Below are 24863 nucleotides of genomic sequence, written 5' to 3' on the forward strand. Positions count from 1 at the left end.
CTTAATGGAAAAGATACTAGTGACTAAAAAATAAGTACTAGTAGCATGAAAATAGATACTAGTACGGCTTTTAGATTTAATGTTAAAACGGCTTGCGATACACGTTGAGCATCTTCCTTTTGTAATAATGTTTTATGGGAAGTGTATGGGAACTTTATTTATTGCTTGAAATAACATAGAAAATACCATGTAAACAAGTATACTTGAGTATAGTAAAATATTAAAAGATAGCCGACACAGTGTCAATCCGAAATCCTCCAGCTTTATTAGACATAACACATATGCGGGGGACCCTGAAAATTGGATGAGCGCTGTGCGCATGTACACTTACTTATGACCGTAACTTATTTTTCTTTTTAACATCTCAAACTATAATAAGCGTTAGGGCCATCTGCTATTTGCATTCACTAAAGCTCGCTTTTCTCTTTCTCTTAGTCAGTCAGCTAAGCTTTATTGATATGGACAACGACAGACATTGGACAGGCACAATAGGCTAATGCACCACTAGAATAACGACAAGTTCCAAAATGTTCTTTTGAATAATACTTGACAAAGTTTTGTTTAAAATATTCAATATGTTTCCACGGAAAATTCTGAAACCCATGCGCTGTTGAGCTCTTAAATTTGCATTTAAAAAGTTTTATTTTTTTCATAAATGCAGAAATATTGTAATGAAGCCATGCGTGCATACATGCATACAATACTTGGCCCCGAATGATAGTGTGCGTGTGACAAATAGTCCATGTGAATGCCTACAGGTGTGTTTGCAAATCAGTGTAGTGTGAAATGGATCATGGGAAATGTAGTCTGGTGTGAAAGGGTGATACAGTTTGAGTGATGAAACAGTCTGTGTAGCGCCGATAGCCTTGTGGGCAGTGCACTGACATATGGCACAGTTGCGCTTTGGGTGTCCCAAGATCCCACCTTGCGGACCTTTCCCGATCCCCCTCTCTCCCACTTGCTTCCGGTCCTATCTCTACTCTCCTATCAAAGAAAAAATGCAAAATGCCAAAAAGAAAAAGAAAAAAAACAGAAACGGTCTGTGTGTTGAAGGGGACCTCTGGTGGTGAGCGGGAGGAGTAACAGGGACCGGGTTTGTGACACATATATTGTTCAGTTTAAGTGTTGATGATGTCACAAATATTGACAGTGGTGGATGTGTCTTATTAAACTGAACTTGTCCCCTCCTGCTCATTCTCTTCATCCACAGTGTCTTGAAGCAGTGGTGGTTTTTTCCAGCAAGTTTTTCACTTTGTTTACAGTGGAATCTAAAAGAAAATAGAGATCACAGAAATTAAACAGTAAGAAAAAAGCAGTTCTGCTTCATATACATCTACACATGGATGATGTTACAGCTCCACACGATTGTCCCTATACATGCTGAAAACAACAGAACATTAAATAAAATAAAATATAATAATAAAATACAAAGATAATATTTTTACAATATGAATCTATGGAAGTCTGTCCTTGAAAACTTTAAAAAACTGTGCAACTGTGCCGACTTTTTTTTTCTCACGCAGTGCAACACATCTCCTTCGCATAGAGTTGATCAGGTTGTTGATTGTGGCCTGTGGAATGTTGGTCCATTCCTCTTCAATGGCTGTGCAAAGTTGTTGGACATTGGCAGGAACTGGAACACGCTGTTGTATACACCAATCCAAAGCATCCCAAACTTGCTCAATGGATGTCTGGTGAGTATGCTGGCCATGCAAGAACTGGGATGTTTTCAGCTTCCAGGAATTGTGTACAGATCCTTGCAACATGGGGCCGTGCATTATCATGCTGCAACATGAGTTGATGTCCTGGATGAATGGCACAACAATGGGCCTCAGGATCTTGTCACAGTATCTCTGTGCATTCAAAAACCCCAACCATAACCCCACCGCCACCATGGACCACTTGATCCACAACGTTGACATCAGCAAACCGCTCACCCACACGACGCCATACACACTGTCGAGACCCCGATGAGGACGACGAGCATGCAGATGAGCTTCCCTGGTTTCTTACAGTTTGTGCAGAAATGTTTGGTTATGCAAACCGATTGTTGCAGCAGCTGTCCGGGTGGCTGTTCTCAGACGATCTTGGAGGTGAAGATGCTGGATGTGGAGGTCCTGGGCTGGTGTGGTTATACGTGATCTGCGGTTGTGAGGCCAGTTGGATGTACTGCCAAATTCTCTGAAACACCTTTGGAGACGGCTTATGGTAGATAAATGAACATTCAATTCACGGGCAACAGCTCTGGTGGACATTCCTGCAGTCAGCATGCCAATTGCATGCTCCCTCAAAACTTGCAACATCTGTGGCATTGTGCTGTGTGATAAAACTGCACATTTTCGAGTGGCCTTTTATTGTGGCACACCTGTGCAATAATCGTGTCTAATCAGAATCTTGTTATGCCACACCTGTGAGTTGGATGGATTATCTCGGCAAAGGAGAAGTGCTCACAAACACAGATTTAGACAGATTTGTGAACAATATTTGAGAGTAATAGGCCTTTTGTGTACACAGAAAAAGTCTTAGGTCTTTGACTTCAGCTCATGAAAAATGTGGGCAAAAACAAAAGTGTTGCGTTTATAATTTTGGTCAGTATATATATATATATATATATATATATACACATACAAACAGTGCTTGGCTGATAGGGGAGGGGTCTCTGTCAGAGATTTGTTCTCTTAAAGCCGGGCTCACACTACAGGATTTTTAAAATTCTAAGCGATTATGAAATCTGGTGGCAGCACACACATAAGGAGAATCTTTGCAGATTATATTCCCTGAAATCTTAAACATGCACACACTACAAGATTTGAAAATTGTAGCGCATCACACACTACAAGATATTATTAAGATTATCATGACTGAGGGTGCGCCTCACATAATCTTACACAACTCACCCTTGAGCAAAGCACCGATCCCCCAACTGCTCCCCGGGTGCCGAAGCAATAGCAATATGGCTGCCCACTGCTCCGGGTGTGTGTTCACGGTGTGTGTGTGCATTTGTTCGTTCACTACTCACTACTGTGTGTGTGCACTTGGATGGGTTAAATGCAGAGCACAAATTCCGAGTATGGGTCACCATACTTGGCCTCACGTCACGTCCTTTCCTTTCCTTTTCCTTACAGACAGTGTTACTACAAAAACATAAGAAGCAGTTTCCTCCATCTCCACTATCCAACGGACCGTACAGCAGCTGTTTTGTGGTCGCGCATTGGCTGTTGAGAAAGTACTGACATTATCATAGCCGTGATCATCCCGATATAAATTCCTGGGCGGCCCCGATTTGTGTGAGAGCAGATCGGGAGGTGCAAGATTCGATCTGTGAACACCTCACATTACCAGATAATCCGTGCCGAACATCGGGACTGATCGACGTGCTCGACAAGATTTTTGCTCCGATTCTCGGGAGAGGAAAATCGGTGCAAAATCAGGCTAAAAATCGTGTGAGTCCGGTTTTTGTGTTATATATTGTAGAGTATAAAAACGTTCAAATAAGTATTTTAAAATGCAGGCTTAGGGTCACTAATTAAACAAGTATATTTTCAGATGATTGTCAGCCTCCACATGTGTGCTTCTCGTAAACAATTAGCGGATATGCATATAAAAAAACTTCTAATTAACTGAATAAAATAATCATGGCTGATAGTAAGACATGCAAATGTAAAAGGAAACCAAACCAGACACAAGAACAGCTGTTACTTCTTGCCCAACTTCAATGAAAACAAGGATATAATCAAACAAAAAATTACAGTTGGGATAACCTCCGAACCAAAAAAGTTGCATAGAAAAACGTGTCCAAATAAATGTGGCGTGTTTCTAAAATGTTTAGGTTCCGAGGCAGATTGCCAGCAACAGCCATTTTAAAAAACAACGATACAAATCATCATAGATTTTTAATGTTTTTACTGGTTATAATGGGTATTGTATTGGTTTTAATGGTAGCTGTAATGGTGCCTTGTTGGTCTCTACTGGTAGTTTGTCACTGTCACGTAGGGAGGGAAACGAGAGACGTGCGGATCCATGCGCAAACTTTTATTATAACGACGAGACATAGACATGGTCAAAGGCAGGCAGGGTCGGGCAACAGCAGACAGGAACACAGACAGCAAGAACAAGAGTAGAACTAAAACAGGCGGGGGTCAGTCCAGCGGCGAACGTTATCCGACAGGGGCTAGGCAGAAGAGTGGTCAGACGAGCGAGGGTTCAAAACGAGACAACGGAAAAACTAGACACGGGGAGAAACTAGGAGATACGCTTAGTACGACTGCAATGGAAAATACAATACAATACAATACTCGGCGAGGAGTGACAGGAAGACCGGGGTATTTATACAGTCTCTGATTGGATGGGGGGAAGTGCAATGGCTGATGGGGAGTGTAGTCCGGGGTGTGGTGTGGCAGTCTGTGCGTGACAAAACGCAAGAGCGACGTCTGGTGGTGAGCGGTCCGCAGCTCACCGACCAGATCCTGACATAGCCCCCCCCAAAGAGCGGCTTCCAGACGCTACAAACGAACCATAGTCCAGGGGAGCGGTGGGGCGGGGGTGAGACAGGGCAAGGGCTGGAGGGCCAGGTCCCTGCGGAGGACCCGGTGATTGAGGCAGGACCGGCAGGGCAGGAGCCCTCCAGGGCGGAGCCGGAGGCGGAGCAGGCAGTGCAAGAACCCTCCAGGGCAGAGCCGGTGGAGCCCTCCAGGGCGAAGCCGGAGGCGGAACAGGCGGCGCTAGAACCCTCCAGGGCGGAGCCGGAGGCAGAACAGGCGGCGCTAGAACCCTCCAGGGCGGAACAGGAGGCGCTAGAACCCTCCAGGGCGGAGCCGGAGGCAGAACAGGCAGTGCTAGAGCCCTCCAGGGCGGAGCCGGAGGCAGAACAGGTGGCGCTAGAGCCCTCCAGGGCGGTGCCGGAGGCCGAACAGACGGCGCTACAGCCCTCCAGGTCGGAGCCGGAGGCAGAGCCAGCGACACTAGAGCCCCCAAGGGCGGAGCCGGAGGCGCAACAGCCCTCCCAGGCGGAACAGGAGGCGGAGCAGGAGGCGCCGCAGCCCTGCGGGGCGGAACAGGAATCTGCATCACGCTCTGGGACCTGGGGAGAGCAGGGACAGAGGAGGCAGACAGAATAGAGGGAGAAGGCGCAGCAGCCCTCCGGGACGGAACAGGAGGCGGAGCAGCCCTCCGGGGCGGAACAGGAGGCGGAGCAGCCCTCCGGGCGGAACAGGAGGCGGAGCAGCCCTCCCGGGCGGAACAGGAGGCGGAGCAGCCCTCCGGGCGGAACAGGAGGCTGCGTCATCGACTGGGACCTGGGGAGAACAGTGACAGAGGATGCAGACAGGAAAAAGGGAGAAGCAGAGTGTTTAGAGGTTAACGCCCCCTCCATAAGAGGTTCTACGGCAGGCGCCGACACCTCTGGAGGCATTGGCGCAGCTTCTCCGACGGGGAAGGCCTCTGGTGCAGGCTTGTGATCAGACGAGAGCTCTGGTGCAGGCTTGTGATCAGACGAGAGCTCTGGTGCAGGCTTGTGATCAGACGAGAGCTCTGGTGCAGGCTTGTGATCAGACGAGAGCTCTGGTGCTGACCTGTGAACAGGCGTGTCCTCAGGAGCACAGTGTGCAGCCCACACACACCACATGGCCACTGCCACTAAGGGAAGAGCAGCAGTGATGACGTCACTTGGCTCGTGGGGATCTGCTGTAACGTGGCTTGACTCAGGAACAACATGGCTTGACTCAGGAACAACATGGCTTGACTCAGGAACAACATGGCTTGACTCAGGAACAACATGGCTTGACTCAGGAACAACATGGCTTGACTCGTGGGGCACAGCTGTGACAGGGCTTGACTCGGGGAGAACAGCAGCTGTGGTTTGACTTGACTCAGTTGCTTGACCGGACTTGGAAGCTTGAACTGACCCTGGGGTAGCAGCCGCGACGTGAAGGAGCGCCACTTTAGCTGCCCATACCGCCCTTAGGGGTGAGTCCAGCACGTGGGCCATCATAAGCCGCAGTCTTGGGATGTCAGGAGAGACATGACCGGACTCAAGAACCACGGCTGCAACTTTGCTTGACTCAGGAACAGCCGCTGTTATGTGACTTGACTCAGAAACCGCTTCAGGAAGTGCGGCCATGATGGGTGCAGACTCAGGTGCAAAAGACATGACGTGAACAGGCTGTGGCTTGGCTGACGAGGCGTTAGCAGGCTTTGACGTGGCAGCCATCTTGTGCAGTGGCTCTGGCGCGGCAGCCATCTTGTGCAGTGGCTCTGGCTCAGGATTGATGGCTGTAATTTGACTTGAGACAGAAGCGACAACTGTAATTTGACTTGACATCGGAAACACAGTTTTAACTTCACTTGCCTTAGGAAGAGCAGCGCTGACTTGACTTGGTGCAGGAAACGCAGCTCCAGCCTGACTTGGCTTAGAAACTTGACTAGACTCAGGAAACACAGCTGCAGCGTGACTTGGCTCTGGCATGGCAGCTGTGACGTGACGGAGCTCCGCCGTCGCCGCCATCGCTCGAGCGCGCTCCGACACGGCCGCCATTTCACGAGCGATCCAAGCGGCAAACGTGTCCGTAGCGTCGCGCTCCGGCGCGGCCGCCATCTTGCGAGCGGGGTGCGCGGCCGCCATTACCGCATCGTCGCGTTCCCTCTCCGCGACCCCCACAGTAAAGGACGAGCCCACACACAGAAGAGCAAAGTCCAAAAATAAACAAAGTGATGAACGCGGACCCTCGCGTCTGAGTTTCGATTTTAATGGTTGTCTGGTTCCATCAATGAAAATGTCTATCAAAACACAGTCTGGGAGATCTGAGTAATGAGCAATGTCCAGAAATTCTTGGATGTAGCCCTCGAGCGTTCGTGTGCCCTGCTCGAGGGCTAACAACAGTTTTGTGGTGTTCATACCTGCGTAGTGTCCGGTTGAGAAGTTGCTGGATCCTGGTGTGGCCGAGTATTCTGTCACGTAGGGAGGGAAACGAGAGACGTGCGGATCCATGCGCAAACTTTTATTATAACGACGAGACATAGACATGGTCAAAGGCAGGCAGGGTCGGGCAACAGCAGACAGGAACACAGACAGCAAGAACAAGAGTAGAACTAAAACAGGCGGGGGTCAGTCCAGCGGCGAACGTTATCCGACAGGGGCTAGGCAGAAGAGTGGTCAGACGAGCGAGGGTTCAAAACGAGACAACGGAAAAACTAGACACGGGGAGAAACTAGGAGATACGCTTAGTACGACTGCAATGGAAAATACAATACAATACAATACTCGGCGAGGAGTGACAGGAAGACCGGGGTATTTATACAGTCTCTGATTGGATGGGGGGAAGTGCAATGGCTGATGGGGAGTGTAGTCCGGGGTGTGGTGTGGCAGTCTGTGCGTGACAAAACGCAAGAGCGACGTCTGGTGGTGAGCGGTCCGCAGCTCACCGACCAGATCCTGACAGTCACCTTCTATATAATCAAAGGAAAATTGTCCCTGACAAGTTCTACAACAGTCATAATTTAAGGTGATACTTTTTTAAAAGCTCATTATCGTCAAATGTTTCTAAAATGTGACCCTGGACCACAAAACCAGTCTTAAGTCGCTGGGGTATATTTGTAGCAATAGCCAAAAATACATTGTATGGGTCAAAATTATAGATTTTTCTTTTATGCCAAAAATCATTAGGAAATTAAGTAAAGATCATGTTCCATGAAGATATTTTGTAAATTTCTTACTGTAAATATATCAAAACTTTAATTTTTGATTAGTAATATGCATTGCAAAGAACTTAATTTGGAAAACTTTAAAGGCCATTTTCTCAATATTTTGAATTTTTTGCACCCTCAGATTGCATATACTGAAATAGTTGTATCTCGGCCAAATATTGTTCTATCCTAACAAACCATACATCAATGGAAAGCCTATTTATTCAGCTTTCAGATGATGTATAAAGCTCAATTTTGATAAATTGACACTTATGACTGGTTTTGTGGTCCAGGGTCACAAATGTTTACGTATTGAGGCACATTGCTGGCAACAGCCATTTTAGGATAGTTCTAGATTGTTATACTCACCTTCGATCACATTGAATCTCCTGAATCTGTTCCGTTCGCCGTTTATGACCTGTAGTTGAAAGTGTCCAAAGTCTGCACTGGTGATGTTTGTGATGGTCAGAGATCCATCATGATCATTCAGCTGCAGTCTGTCTCTGAAATTCTCACAAATACTAGTTGGTGTTGATTCGGCTTTATAAATGAGACAGTTTTTAACTCCAAAGGTCCACAGTATCACATCTCCGTTCTTTATTTCAATATTGGTCTTTAGAGTGACAGATTGTCCAATCTTCGCTGTCACTTTTTCCACTTCATGTCAAAGCAACACACAGAAACACAAATACAGAAAACAAAGTGTGAATTAATTGCATTTGCATTTTCTTTAAGCTCTCCTGAAATGTGAATTACCTGTGACTACCAAAAATTTCCTACTTCACTTCTGCAGTATTACTCCTTTAAGGCCCATTCACAACAAGAACAATAACTATAAAGATAACTATATAAGCATCCACACAAACACACAATATTGTTCTGTTTATTATAAGCACAAGCTGACGTTTTGTCATTTTGAGCTTTAAATGCTCAGGCTCTTCAAAGCATGATAGATTGTGATTGCCTGTCAATATTTTTATCACTCATCAGATAAAAAAATACTTTTGATTATTAGTTGTTAGTCATTATAGTTGTGGTGTGGACACTATTTTTTTTAATTTAGAAATATTTTCATAAATATTGTTATTGTGCATGGTGTGAACAGACTTTTAGTTTCATTACTATAATATATGTATAAGCACTTTTCACAATACACACAGTTTTATAGCAGCGAACTCTACAGGAACAGTGTTGGGCATCCCTGATCTAAACTGTTCACACAGTGCATGATTATTGATCTACTCACCATTGACAGTAACCATGAATTTCTTGCATGTGGTTCTGTTTTTGCTGCTGATCTGTACTTTGTAAGCTCCAGAATGAATGGTCCTGATATAACTGATGATGAGATCGCCAGTCTTACCACCCAGCTGCACTTTGTTTCTGAATCTCTCATCAGTAACAACACAGTCTATATCCTTGTTTTGAATGGTCCAGTTACTGTATTGGGTTAAGGGATTTTTGTCATCATCAAACCACCACTTTATCTCATCACCGTTCTGGAGTTTAGTGTCAGTCTTTAGAACGACAGTTCTTCCTTCTGTCTCTGACACTTTCACTTCTTCAACTGTTCCAGTGGCACATAGAAACAGAACAGAAATGTGTTCAGAAGATCAAGCTTAACTTTACAAAGAGCAGATTTTGGCATGTTGCTAGGATGTTTCAACACATTGCATTTTTCTAGCACATTTTAGGACATTGTTAGCAGGGATGAGCAGTATTTCAGATACATGTATTTAAAATACATTTGAAATACAAAATACTATTTTGTATTTTAAAGCCTTTGGAAAAAAATCAAATGTAATTGATATTTAAACATTTACTATGAGTATTTTTATATTTTCAAAATACATAAAATACTTTGTTCCAGTCAACCTCTTCATCAGGGTGCTGATTTCATGCTAGTTCAGACATGCCCCCTCCCCCCCAACACCAACATTCATGCATGTGAGCTGCAGCTGTACAACTCCACATTGGATCAGACACTTTTATGGAATAAGGTTAAGATGCCTTCAGGTTTTTTTTTTAAACATGAGCACGTTACAGTGCACCCCACACACAGAATCAAGCCTTCAAAAAAAGCTGATCAACCACGGCTTTAAAAGCCCTTTTACGCAGGACACAGCAAGCGATGGAATCAGCGCACAGCTGGCACTTTTTCTTGTAGCGTTTTGTGCAGTTGAAGCCTTGTTTATACTATTTACTGGCCCCAAGCCATGAACCTGCTGACTGTGCATGCTCCTCCTTAAATGGAAGAGGATTTTATTATGCGAAGCGAATATGCGCATCGTGTCATGGTGCGTTTCCACTGGCACGTAGCGAGCGCAGCGGGGGGAGCGTTTTAATTAATTCCTATGGAAGTTAAGCTTAAATGCTTGCGTGGTGCATTATGGGATTGAAAGCGGTGTGAGAAAGCGGTGAGAGCAACTGACGGTGCGTTTCCACTACAGCATCAAATCTGCGCTCAGTGCCGCTGGTGTGTGAATATACAGGCAGAGCATACCTCAGGTTTACACCCTGTTTGTGTTTCATCTTCTTCTTTTAACGGCGGATCGCAAACTGAACTTTGGTGCCATCTAGGGCGCCATAGCATAAAATAAAAGCATGCAAAGTGCATTTACTTTTGCATGACTTGTTCAATGATATGTGATTACAGCTCAGTAATCCACCAGTTCCGCAAACACTCGGAAACACACGTCAAAATCTTGCCTTGCCTATTTTGCATTTTTCGCTCTTGATTTGCATAAAGTTGAGGAATGCCTGACATTTTTGACTCTCTCAGCCACTCTCAATGCTTTCTCCGCACTGTTTTCAATCCCATAATGCACCGCAAGAGCGTTTATGCTCAACTTCCACAGGAATTAATTGAAAACGCTCGCTTCGCAACACTCACCGTGCCAGTGGAAATGCACCGTAACGGTGTGTTCACACGGGGCGTCAGCGTCAACGCTTGACGGAAGGCGTGGCTGAAGTTTGGCACTGACGCCATGGTCATAGCAGCGTCAGCCAATGAAATAAAATAAAAAAAAAAAAAAAATAATAAAAAAAAAAAAAAAATCACCCACCACTCTGATCATGCATATATTTTTTATATGAAATTTAACCTAAATTTCTGATGGCTGATGGCGCGCTATTCTTGGCAGTACATTCTATGTATGGTAGTTGTCATTTACGGGTCCAATACACACCAGATTTACCAACGGCCTCTGCCACCTCCTTCCACGCCTGGTCTCTCCGGTATGAATCCCGGTACATAAAAAGTGATTGGTCATAAAGGACCGGGTGATTGCCCACCGCAATAATTAGTTTCTCCTCCATTTTAAAATTTATCCTCAGTTTGCTGCTCTTGAACAGGATGAACGTGATTGGCTGCCTCCTGGCTACTGTATTTGCATAGAGCGATCCTGATTGGCTGACGCTTCCGTCGGCGGCGCTTCACTGGCGTTGCTCGCGGCAGAAGTTGAAAAATTCTCAACTTCTGCCGCAAGCAACGCCAGTGAAGCGCCGCCGACGGATCCACAATTCTTTTCGGCAACGCTTGACGTCACCCATTCAAAGTCAATGGGAAGCGTTGACGCTGACGCCCCGTGTGAACACACCGTAAGAGTGTCAAAAAGGTTGGCCATTCCTCAACTTTATGCAAATCTTGTATGTTTGCATTTTTGGTTATTTTTAAGTATTTATGATGTTAATTTAGTAACCATTTCTTACTTATTTTGTTACCTGCATTTATTTTTTCATTTTGTTTTGTTTTGTTCATTCCCCTGCCTGCCTTGGAGTAACTTGTGTTTCTGTGAACCCTTGTTTTGTCTTGTCTTGTCTTGAATTGTCAGGACAGGAACTCTAACAGTTTCCTGCCCACTGGTTCCCCTTGCCTGGCACCTTGTCTGCTCTAGAGTCCACGGTTAACAAGCATCTGAGCTCAGCTTGCTCGGCCCTCTCCATCTGCCTGGTTTTGTTGTTCCCTCAGCTGCCAGTGTATTCTACCAGTTGATGTCTGAGGCTGTTTTAATGGTCTCCCCCTAACTGTCCTGTTGTCTACTATGTTCCTGCTGTTATATCACCTGTGCACCTCACTAATCTCATATATCAGTCTGTCAATAAACCTGTCACTCACTTTGCATTTGGGTCCTCCTCCTAGATCCCTGACAGAGTGTTCATATCATTTTTCATATAATTGAAAATTCATGCAAAAGTAAATGCACTTTGCATGCTGTCATTATATTCTATGGCACCCTAGATGGCACCAATAAAGTGTTTAGTTTGCGAAGTGCCCTTAAAAGAAGTTAAAATGCAAACAGGGTGTAAACATTATTTTCAGAGGCGTGCTCTTCACTAAATTTGACACCCCCCAAAGCAGTAGCGTTATAGCGTTGCCAGAGGCACTAAGCGCAGATTTGACGCTGTAGTGGAAACGCACCGTCACTCCCTCTAGATTACTCACAGGTTGCACACAACCCCACAAATTTCACCGTTTTCTCCAGGAACTGCACCTGGATGACAGCCGCCTCCAGCACTACTTGAGGATGATGGGTGCCCAGTTTATAGCTACAATATAACTAATATATACTCTATTATTGTCAGGCAATAATAATTATAATCACTTGCACCTGATCTCCATTAGCCACACCCTATATAAAGGATTGTTTGGCATTCTTCTCTTGTCGGGTCTACTGTTTGCACCCTGTGACGTTAGCTCCTGATCTTATGCTCGTTCTCTCTATTGAACTCTCCTGTGCTCCTTGGATCCAACGTGGCTCTCAAATCCAGACTATCACCTGCACATTTTCACAAGGACTGTCAGCTAAGCTATTCATTTACCATTCGTCTCAACTCTGTGTTCAACTATCTGTTTGATAAAACGCTGGTTTGGATTGTCACTCACCTCTTGTCTCCTCTGTGTGTGTGTATGTGACAGTTATATACTCTGTAGCTATTTCCAGTTTTTAGCTACAATAACAATAATGCTCTCCTCTGTTTTCTGATGCAACGTCGATACGCTCTTCACTGACTGACTTGCGCAACAACATGCCATGCAAATTTTCTGCTCGAGTTGAAATTTTTCAACCTAAAAAAAAAAATAATAATTTACTTGTGTGGAAGACAAGATTGAGGCAAATATCTACATGTTCGTGGCAAACCCATTATGGATTTCTCCTCATTTGCCTTTATTTGCATCTTTGCATTCATTTTGTATGTATGCCTGACTTGTTTGCCATTTTATAATTGTGTGAAACGACAGGGAGCAACTTGGAGCGCTTGTTCTCCAAACCCTCAAAAAGCAGCAGTGAGAGGAAGTAGTTTGCGGAGTAGTTTGTCTACTCGTCTCATAAGAAGTTTGTGAATAAATTAATTTCTTCAAATATAAACTAATTGGTCATTTTGAGGACACTTCTTAAGCCCTCACAAAAGAATCATATAATTGTGTAAACCCAGTAAACTTTGTAAAATTGTGACTTGTGACATTAAAACAAAACAATAATATGATAACATACGTATAACACTAAGTTGAATAATACTGTCTTACATATGTTTTCTAATTACTTGAACATGTTCTTTTAATTAACGATTGCATTTAACATAGACCATTACTTTATTCATTATTTCTGTTATGCAGGCTCATTTAGTAAATGTAAGCATTTTATATTTTACAAGTACAAATATTGAGGGTGTTCATTTCTTGAATTTGTGTTAAGTTCAGATAATCTAAACCAGTGGTGCCCAACCCTGAAGATCTACCATTCTGCAGAGTTCAGCTCCAACCATGATCAAATATGACTAGGGAACTTTGCTACCATACTCTGCGTCAACTCTGCCGGCTGCAACTCTGCATCAAATAGATGGATGTCTGAAACACACACCTAAAGGAGTACACCATCAGTTCTTTAAAATATAATTGACTTTTTGTTATTGTGTTCTTGTTACTGAGCTCGAAGCAGTGATGGTGATAAAACCATAATAATAGATGTCTGAAATTTGTTTGAGCTGGTTTAAGCTGGTCGTGTGCTGGTCCTAAGCAGGAGCTAGTTGCTTAGGACCAGCATATGACCAGCTAAGAACCAGCTTTAGCCAGCAGCCATGCTTCAAAATGCTAGGGTATAGCCATGCTAGGGTATTTTTGTCTGAAAACTGTAAAACTTACCCACTTGTTTTTGTAGTTCAGAGATCCTGCAGCTAAAGTAAATAACAGCAGCTAAAAGTCCAGTCACCAGCAGAACAGCAACAACTATTCCTATGACAATTGAAGACCGACCCCAATCAGCTAAAAAAAAAAAAAAGAGACAGTAAATTATTAGAGAACAAAATATTTTCCATGATTCTGGACTGATAAGTGTCAGGTAGTTGATATATACGGTTGTATGCAAAAATTTGGGCACCCCTGATAATGATCACAATTTCAACTTACAATCTGCTAGGCTTTCGAAGCAGCAACTTCATTTGGATGTAATTTATACCTTTTTTTTTATACAAGAACATTTCTGTTCTGAAATATCTTTTATTCAACCATCAGAAACAACGCAATATGAAGCATAATAAAAACAGACAGGTGCAAAAATGTGGGTACCCCAATGAAATAATCACATCAGTATTTAGTTGAGCTGAAACAACAGCCTGTAAATGCTTCTAACAGCCACTTTTAAGTTCCTGAATTCTGACTGGAGGTATTTTCTTTCTCACAAAATGTCTCCAGTTCTGTCAGGTTTGATGGACAGCACACTTCAAATCATTTCAGATTTTCGATAACGTTCAAGTCAGGGGACTGGGATTGCCATTCTAGAACATTGCATCTGGCGTAACCCTGGCGTAACTTTATGCGACCCTCAATGTTGACAAGGTTTCCAGTATCTGTGCTTGCCACACTGCCCCATAACATTATGCACCCTCCACCAAAATTTACAATAGGGAGAAGGTACTTCACCTGGAACTTTCTCTGCTTTTTGGCAGTATGCAGAAATCTTTTGAGGTATGCAAAGGCTCTTCTGGACAAGCCAGAATTGTTTTGAAATAATGTGCTATGGACAGATGAAACTGAGAGTTATTTGGTCACCACCAGAATTGCTTTGTATGGCAGAAAAAGAACTCCGCACTCCAGGAGAAGAACCTGCTTAAGCTTGCTTTGGTAATCTGTGTTACTGGCAGTGGTGGAGTACTTAATGTACTTTACTTAAAGTACATTTTTCTTTAAGTATCTGTACTTTACTGGAATAGTTTTATTTTGTGTAACTTTTACTTCACTACATTCCAAAGCACAAGATCATACTTTTTACTTAATTACATTTCATAAAACATACCAAATAACAAAATCATCCTACATCGCTGTTTTACCTTTTTTTTGTAAAGGCCTTGACCTTCTTTGCACGGTAACCTTGTAAACACTGGGTCGGTACTTCTGCAGCGATGTAGGACGATTTTGAATTTAGAGGAGAAAATGAGATGGGAGTTTTTCGACATACCCTAACTGTCATGAACCGAGTGTACAGACGAGCATTTGAGGTTAAAAAGTATATAAACTTTTTTTTTTATTATTTATTTTTTTTTTTTTAGAAAATTATGTTTTGCTAGATAAGATCCTTATTCCACGGCTGGGATCATTCAGAGCTTCATTTAAACTGCATTTTGGATGTTCAAACTTGCGAGCACCATAGAAGTCCACTACATAGAGAAAATTCCTGAAATGTTTTCCTCAAAAAACATAATTTCTTTGTGACTGAAGAAAGAAAGACATGAACATCTTGGATGACAAGGGGGGAGTACATTATCTGTAAATGTTTGTTGCATATGTTTTTCTTACTTTTACTTATTAAAACGTTAACCATTAAATCATTTTTTAAGTTATGCAACATTCAGCTGTTTCAGTTCAGATGAATGTAATGTAAGTTGAAATGACTTGTAAAGTTAATTTGATTCAACAAAAAATTTAAGACATTTTTTTTTACAGTGTAATATTTTATTTTATTTTACTGCTGACATCATATTGCCTAACCATAGTGTAAAGTATTAAAAAGCTGGGTTCAAGCCATTTCCAAAACTGTTTTTTTATTTTGTCCATAGCTTGAACATAACAAAAGTTATGGCTGTCTTAAAGGAGAAGTCCACTTCCAAATTTCTGTGTTTAGAAAGAAGGTTTAGAAAATTAAAACAGAAGATTAGCAGGAGTTGATAGATAACTCCAAAGAGTCGGACCAAAGAAAGATTTACACTACCGTTCAAAAGTTTGGGGTCAGTAAGACTTGTACAGTAATAGTCTTTAAAGAAGTCTCTTATGCTCATCAAGGCTGCATTTGTTTGATTAAAAATATAGAAAAAAAAGACAGTAATATTGCAAAATGTTTTTACAAAATAAAATAATGTTTTTTATTTTAACATACTTTAAAATAGAATTTATTCCTGTGATGAAATGCTGAATTTTTATCAGCTGTTACTCCAGTCTTAAGTGTCACATGATCCTTCAGAAATCATTCTAATATGCGGATTTATTATTAGAATGATCAATGTTGGATAATATCAACAGTTGTGCTGCCAAATATTTTTTGGAACCCGTAATTTTTTTTTTCAGGATTCTTTCATGAGTAACAAGTTTAAAAAGTACAGTGTTTATTCAAAATATAAATATTTTATAACAGTGTAAATTATTTATTATTAACTTTTAATAAACTTTTAATTATTAACTTAATACATCCTTGGTGAATAAAAGTATTAATTTCTTAAAAAAAAAAAAAAAAAAAAGAAACAATAAAAATGTACTGACCCCAAACTTTTTAATGGTAGTGTATGTTGTCTGTGTGTGCGCACTTGTGTACATGATCTAGTAGCCGAGGCAGCGTGAGTATATAAATAGACTTTCGGTCTGCAGAGCGGTGTTATATGACTCTTCACTGATTTACTTACGTTAAAACTAATAAGTGGGTAGTAGTAGTTAGTAGTAAAAAGCCTGAGACAGATAGATTTCTGAAAAATGGTACAGTAGTTTTAGTAAAAAGCCTGAAAGATGGTGGGTAGTTTAGCAAAATCCTGTAATGGTTTTATAATGTGTGTTTAGAAAGAAGGTTTAGAAAACTGAAACAAAAGATTGTCAGGAGTTGATAGATAACTCCAAAGAGTCGGACCAAAGAAAGATTTATGTTGTCTGTGTGTGCACACTTGTGTACATGATCTAGTAGCCGAGGCAGCGTGAGTATATAAATAGACTTTCGGTCTGCAGAGCGGTGTTATATGACTCTTCACTGATTTACTTACGTTAAAACTAATAAGTGGGTAGTAGTAGTTAGTAGTAAAAAGCCTGAGACAGATAGATTTCTGAAAAATGGTACAGTAGTTTTAGTAAAAAGCCTGAAAGATGGTGGGTAGTTTAGCAAAATCCTGTAATGGTTTTATAATGTGTGTTTAGAAGAAGGTTTAGAATATTAAAACAGAAGATTAGCAGGAGTTGATAGATAACTCCAAGGAGTCGGAGCAAAGAAAGATTTATGTTGCACACTTGTGTACATGATCTAGTAGCCGAGGCAGCGTGAGTATATAAATAGACTTTTGGTCTGCAGAGTGGTGGTATATGACTCTGTGTTGATTAAAAGCAAGATTGGGTGACCAAAATGAATGAACTTTATTTAACAGTATCTTAGTAAATAAGACTGCATGATTCAACTAGAGTAAAAAATGGATGGGAAATTTGCATTCACGATTACAAAATTATTTTGCATCCTGCATGCGAGTATAGGAAAATATTAAGATTGAAGTCTGAAAGATTGAAGTCTCCATCACTTTTTGAGGTCTCTCATTTACTCTCTCCTTCAATTTTCTCTTTTTCTTTTATTTTAATTTTTTTCCTAACTCATTGGCCCACATCTTCTCCATGTGAAGAGTTTGGTCATCCTGTTAGCTGTTTATCATTCATTCCATCTTCATCAGCTCTGGGACTTACAAATCCAATCCAGGATTTGTAAGTCCCAGAGGGGGGAGATGTAGAAGATTTTCATTAATCTTGAATCAATATAAAACATAGAATTATGCCTATACATAAGAGGATATTATTCTACTATTATCATCTGACTATGTGTGTTAACTCTGTGCAGTGAGCTTAGAGCAAAGATAACTATTTAAAGCTTGAAAAATACTCATGCCTGGAACGAACCTGTTCAGGAGCTAGAAATACATGACAGCTATTGATTAACCTTCAGGAATTCCTTTTGTTAACTTGTTAATAAAGGTCTATCTGGCTGCAAAACCTCTTCAGAGCAATTTATTTTGAGCAAGGAAAATTCTACAACAGTCTATGCTATGCGAGACTAGGTTAACTGTTTTTGTGGTGTTAAAGGAGAAGTCCACTTCCAGAACAAAAATGTACAGATAATGTACTCACCCCCTTGTCATCCAAGATGTTCATGTCTTTCTTTCTTCAGTTGTAAAGAAATTATGTTTTCTGAGGAAAACATTTCAGCATTCCATATAATGGACTGATATGGTGCCCCGATTTTGAACTTCCAAAATGCAGTTTAAATGCGGCTTCGAACGATCCCAAATGCGGTTGTAAATTATCCCAACCGAGGAAGAAGGGTCTTATTTAGTGAAACGACTGGTTATTTTCATTTAAAAAATAAAATGTAAATACTTTTTAATGTTAGACACTTGTCTTGTTTTGCTCTGCCTGAACTTTGTGTATTCTGGTTAAAGACAGTTAGGGTATTTTCTCCCTCAACTTCAAAAATCATTTTAAAATCATCCTACATCGCTGCAGAAGTACCGACGCAGTCTTTGCAAAGTGAACATGCAAAGAAGATCAAACACCCTTAACAAAAAAGGTAAAACAGTGATATAGGACAACTTTTTTTGAAGTTGAGGGAGAACATGAGATGGGAGTTTTTCGACATACACTAACTGTCATGACTGAAAAAAAAAACAGTTCAGGCAGAGTAAGACAAGATGAGCATTTGAGATTAAACATATATAAACTGTATTATTTTTATGAAAATAACCGATCGTTATGCTAGATAAGACCCTTCTTTCTCGGCTGGGATCGTTTACAACCGCATTTGGGATGGTTTGAAGCTGCATTTAAACTACATTTTGGAAGTTCAAACTTGGGGCACCATAGAAGTCCATTAAATGGAGAAAAAATGCTGAAATGCTTTCCTCAAAAAACAATTTCTTTAAGACTGAAGACATGAACATCTTGGATTACACGGTGGTGAGTACATTGTCTGTAAATATTTGTTCTGGAAGTGGACTTCTCCTTTAAGGGAAAGCACCTCAGCAGTTCATTCCTAACATAAGAGAAAGACAATAATTTCTGCTTGCTGCAATAAATTGCTATTTTTCTGCACTAAACAAGTGGATTTTGCCAAGATATTTTCAGAGATGATAGACAAGACTGAGACAAGATTTGAACAAAAAATTGACATTCAACCTATTTTTCGAATTTCCTAAAAATGTCCCAGATCGCATCACAAATGCTTTGTGCTAACGTCCTTTAATTTGAAACTTACCACTGACAGAAACAAGGAACAGCTGTGAGCTCTCACGGCCTCTGATTTGTACTTCATAAAGTCCACTGTGTTCAGTTCTGGCATTTGTGATGGTCAGAGATCCATTTCGGTCTAGTTGTAGTCTGTTTCTGAATCGTTCATCAGCATCATTTAATGAGGACTCATTCGTTTCTACGTCGATTTTAGCTAGGAGGATGCCTTTATCTCCAAACCTCCATACTATTAGATCATCTTTCTGTAATTGAGTAGCATCATTTTGTAGAATGATAGATTCCCCTTCTGTCACTGACACTGACTTCACTCCACCCGTCTCAGCAGCCACACCTGGAAAACAAACAGACCGGAAGTGATTTATAAAGATTTTTGTACTGTCCATGTAAGATGCTTGCAGCATGAAATCATACCGTGATATCTTGAAACCTGAAAAAAGATCATTTCATCAAATGAAAGAGATTCTCGAGATACTCACCAATGACATCCACACGAAATATCCTGTATGTGGTCTTTTCTCTAGAGATTGTTAGTTTATATTTTCCAGAGTGTCTGTTTCTGGTGTTTCTGATGGTGAGAGAGCCAGTTTCTTGGTCCACCTGCAATCTGCCTTTAAATCTCTCATCATCAGTGACGTAATGTGAGGTCAAGTCGTTCTTTCTCGTTATCTGAGATAGGACCGATTCCTTAGGCCCAAACGCCCAGAGTACTGTATCATCGTTCAGTATTTTAGAAAGATTAGTATGTAGAGTTTCAGATTCTCCTTCCCTCACTGGTATTGTCTCATCTGTTTCTGCTTTACAAACACCTGCAGAACATAAATGAATTAGTATAGATATAGATTAGCTTAATCTGAAAACATTGATAACAACTGGATTGACAGTTGACAATTGACAGTAAACTACCCCAGTGTGACAATCAGCCAATGTCAGGACAATCTGATACAGCATTACAAAATAAAATCCAAAAACCCATATATGACCATTTTTCTCTGATTTTGGAAAAAGGAAACACCCTGTTTGCACAATTAATACCAATTCAGATGGACACTCCATCGCCCCAGTGTGTCACTTAGCCTGTTTCAGGACTGGCTGATGTCCTATTACAAAATAAAAGCCCTCCAAAATCTCATATGCTACCTCCTTTGCCTCTGATTTCAGATAGGTCTAAAAAAGAAACTCCCTGTTTGTACATACTAATTTCACTCAGCCAATGTCAGAACAATCTGATATAACATTACAAAATAAATGCCCTCCAAAAACTCATATATGACTAATTTTATGTGAATTTTGTCAATTTTGATTCAGATTGACAATCCAGATAGATAATACACCTCCTGAAAGTACCACTCACACAATGTCAGGAATGACTGATGTTGAATTACAAAATAACTGTGTGAATTAAACTTTCAGGAGGTGTATTATCTGATATGAAAGTGGCAAGTGAAAACAGGAAGTTCCCTCCTGACATTGGCTGATTGACACACTGGGGTTGTGGATTGTCAGTCTGAACTGAAATTATGTACAAACAGGGAGTTTCCATTTTAGAGCTATTCAAAATCAAAGACAAATTTGTCATATATGAAATTTTGGAGGGCTTTTATTATGTATTTGGACATCAGACACTCCTGACATGAATTTACGGATAAAACGGTTATTTGCAAATTTATTAAAGGCTTTAATATTGTTATTTCTCATCAGACAGTTGCTATTATTTGGAAATTCTACATTTAATTTTACTCAACAGTTGAAGTCATTTTCATGCTATCAGACCGTTTTTAAACATTTGTATTTTATTATTTATCTGTCATTCTTTAATTCATTATTGACAGAAAAAATTGTTATTCATTACTGACAATGAAGGCCAATGATCGCTTTTCTCTGATCCATGGTTTTGTTTTGTTAGTTTTGATTTAGTTGTTAAATAAGGAACAAGGACCTTTTATTGCCATTTACAGAGATAATTTTGTTATTTTCTGTTGTTTTCCTGTAAGCTCTTGGACTCTATTCATTTTCTAACTGCTTGTTTTCTTGAAAAAAAAAAAAACTAACACTAGCTTCTCTAATTAAACTCTTTTGTGTCTTTTTATTATATAATAAAAAAGATTGCTCTTTTCCTTTTCTATTCTGTTTTCTTTTTATTTTTATATAATTAACAAAAATAAAAATAAAATACCATTGCTGCCTGTACTGCATTAGGCTAAGACTTGTCATAGCACTAACATATTGCTATTTTGTTCATTTTGATTGCATTTGTAAGTTGGAAAAAAGCGTCTGCTAAATATAATTACTTTTTTTATTATTATTTCATTTAATTATTGTATACATTTTGATTGTTTCTTTTAAAATCATGCTGCTCTTTGCGTGTGTGTTTATGTGTGTTTAGATTTTTCTTGAAATGTTTTTACATAGAAAACTGCATGATGCACATGTTCTTGCCTTTGGAGTAAACTTTGGATTTATTTTGAATCTTGTGATTAAAGTATATTCCATATAAAATGCCCTTAAGTTTCAGGCATTATTTTTAATATCATGATCAGGAAATAACTTGCATAATACAATGAAACTGATAACTATACACAATTATATTACACAAGATTAATGTTTTAAAATGTTCAATGTACCATAATGTATCATTATAACATGTATACATAAAAGTTTGACGTTTCTTGTGAAATCATAGCAAATTACGCTTCAAAACCCGTACTTCCGAATCTGTGGCTGTGGTTCTGACCCTGCTGGTGCTGCAGGTCTGCAGATGGATATATCTCGACCGCACTGGTTTAAGAATGCACATAAATGCAATCATTGTGTGAGACATGTCACATCCAATATACCTGTGTTTGTACGTTAAACCGCCTTAAATGTTTTTACTTTCTGGTGATGCTGTGCCTTTTGGCCGAAATCAGGGGTTTTTTCGATGCGACTCTTAATTTTATAATGCTTATAGCTCCGAAAGTTGTAAACTTACTGAAACCAGTGTCATCTTAACCAGCTTGATCTGTGAATTTTTTCACAGCAAAGCTCTTGTACGTAAACCCCTTGGTAAGTCCGCTATAGTGAGGAATGTGAAAAATAGGCGCTCTTCAGTGTTTCTTTATGCTCTGCTCTCTTTTTCTTCTATCATAATGTCACACGGTGCTGTTCCAGTGAATAATAGTTTTCCAAGCCTTTAGATAAATCATATACGTCTCTAATGAACTTTTCACGTACGATGAAATGTTTCACAGTATATTTTTTCTCAGTTGATCCTTCCTGAGCCCTTATGTACTATTCTGATTTGTGACAAATTTCACAGTGCAATTTTGGACAGTTAACCCTTCACTGATTCAATTACATCACAATTTCAATTTGTGAAAACTTTCACAGTTCAGTACTGGTCAGCTGACCCTTTCCTGATTCATGTACATCACTATTCTGACCCAAACTGAACTGTGAATTTTTTCACAGATCAGAATAATGATGTTACTGATTTAGGGAATGTTCAGCTGACCAGTACTGAACTGTGAAAGTTTTCACAAATCAAAATTGTGATGTAATTGAATCAGTGAAGGGTTACCTGTCCAAAATTGCAAATTTGTCACAAATCAGAATAGTACATAAGGGCTCAGGAAGGATGAACTGACAAAAAAATAAACTGTGAAACACTTCATCCTACCTGAAAAGTTGGTTAAGATGGTTAAGATGACACTGGTTTCAGTCTGCTAAGTTTCCAACTTTCGGAGCTATAAGCATTATAAAATTAAGAGTCGCATAAAAAAAAAACTGATTTCGGCCAAAAGGCACAGCATCACCAGAATTCACAAATCGTGGAGAACGACATTGGGGATTATTTGCATGTTTATGACAGCGCGCTGTGTATTTATAGCCAAAAGAAATCCGAATATCAAACCGCAAACTATTTTTACTGCGGTCTGTCACATGAATGGAACAAAAATAATAACATAAATCCACTTACCACCCAGAAGTACCAGCGACAACAATATTATCCTCTGCGTGTTTTTGTAGAACCGTGAATGTAATACAAGCGATTGATGGAGATTATTTAATATTCTGGTGTTTCGCTGAATCTCCATTGCGTACTTGCTGCATGAGCCGCGCCCACGAGTGCAAAAATAACCTACACTAAACGCACCGGTTATGGAAAGCCATTTTTAAATGTAATAATTATATATAAAATAATTATATCTATTATTTTAACATTTAATAAGTCGTACTAGTATCTATTTTCAGTACTTTATTTTTAGATACTAGTATCTTTTCAGTGTGAAAGAAAAATTCATTTTACTCATCTATGTGCTTATGGAATATTGTGTAAGGGTCTGCTTTATTTAAACCTGCTATAAGAATGACATAAGTGAAGGGTGTTAGGGCCCTTAATATAAAGATTTGAATCTTGGGAGTATGACGTAGCAGCACACTCTGCAGTAACCTGTGTTTCTGTATGACTGTCTGACCTTCTTTGCAAAGAATAAATTATAAAAGACATTTGACTGAGTTTGTCTCTTACTTTGGTGAGAGTCGGTTTGATTTTGCCACAACATCAGTTAAGTACTAGTACTTCATTAGCTACTAGTGTTTATTAAGGTACTAGTGCTTATATGGCAAGCCGTTTTAACATTTAATCTTAAAGCCATACTAGCATTTAAAGGGGTCATCGGATGCAAACTTCACTTTTTCATGTTGTTTGAACATTGTGTGTTGGCAGTGTATGTACAAATCTACCCAATAATGATAAAAATCCATGCAGTGTTTTTTAATTAATCTGTAAAAATAATATTCCCTTTTTCAAATCGAGCCGTTCTCAGATTCCTGTCAGTGTGCCGTCACACCCACAGAGGCCGCTCCCACGATAGTTGATTGACATAAGCTCTTACCTTAAACCAGCTGTCACAGTCCAGTAACTTTCCCTTGTTTCGATGTCGGAGCAGGGATGTAAGTTAGACAAGAATATCTCCGATTGAGGTGTTGTGTTGCTGGATGTAATAATGAGCATAGTGGTCGTCATTTATTCCCAGAAGATGCAGTGGATTACGTTTGTTTGTGAAGGGAATGCGCCTCCCAATCTACATAAATGTGTTTATGTTCGTGCGAATCATTCACGATCCAGCTTCACTTACAGCAGAAGTGAGTATAAGCGTTTTTTATGAATCTTTGCGATTGCCTTTCCTAATAATGTGCTAGTTAGCAAGTTTAACAGCTAAACACGGCTAAATGTGGCTAAAGTAAACAGGCTCGTCATTTGCATTTAAAGTAGCCTTGACCAGAATGGGATGCAGAGCTGATTTTGGCGAGCTAAAAGGGTGTTGTTTTACACAACCACTGAGAATTTTTAACCAAAGAATATTATAGACTTCTCATTAAGACCCTAAAGAATCATATCAACTTGTGGAAAATGGGCATCCGATGACCCCTTTAATTGAACTCTGCTGTGGCCATTCAGACTAGTCATAACATAAATTAAAAAGCAGAACTGACTAGTAAGATAGAAATTGTTACTAGTAATAATTATGAAAGATACTAGTATGGCAGGTCACTTTTAATCATTTAATCTAAAAGCCACACTTGTATCTATTTTCATGCTACTAGTACTTATTTTTAGATACTAGTATCTTTTCCATTAAGTACTAATTCTTATTTATTAGATACTAGTACTTACTCCAGTAGTGACTAGTTTTTAACTATACTCTTCTTGTTAAATAATAGAACTAGT

At 40.1% G+C, this 24863-nt stretch overlaps 2 protein-coding genes across 10 annotated transcripts in view; one reads left to right on the forward strand and one right to left on the reverse strand.

Annotated features, from left to right (window-relative positions):
* The window catches only part of LOC127177741 (zinc finger protein 239-like), a 115771-nt gene that overhangs the window by 47285 nt on the left and 43623 nt on the right, over window positions 1-24863 (forward strand). The window lies entirely within an intron of this gene.
* Window positions 258-23250, reverse strand: LOC127177734 (uncharacterized). The gene is made up of 7 exons (XM_051130194.1): window positions 23109-23250; window positions 19630-19959; window positions 19161-19484; window positions 13823-13942; window positions 8927-9247; window positions 8050-8337; window positions 258-1268 (listed from the first exon to the last, which is right to left on the reverse strand). The coding sequence occupies exons 1-7, from the start codon at window positions 23224-23226 to the stop codon at window positions 1201-1203; spliced, it is 1569 nt and encodes a 522-aa protein (XP_050986151.1). The 5' UTR covers window positions 23227-23250; the 3' UTR covers window positions 258-1200.

Source organism: Labeo rohita, chromosome 15 (assembly GCF_022985175.1).
Source record: "Labeo rohita strain BAU-BD-2019 chromosome 15, IGBB_LRoh.1.0, whole genome shotgun sequence".
NCBI lineage: Eukaryota > Metazoa > Chordata > Actinopteri > Cypriniformes > Cyprinidae > Labeo > Labeo rohita.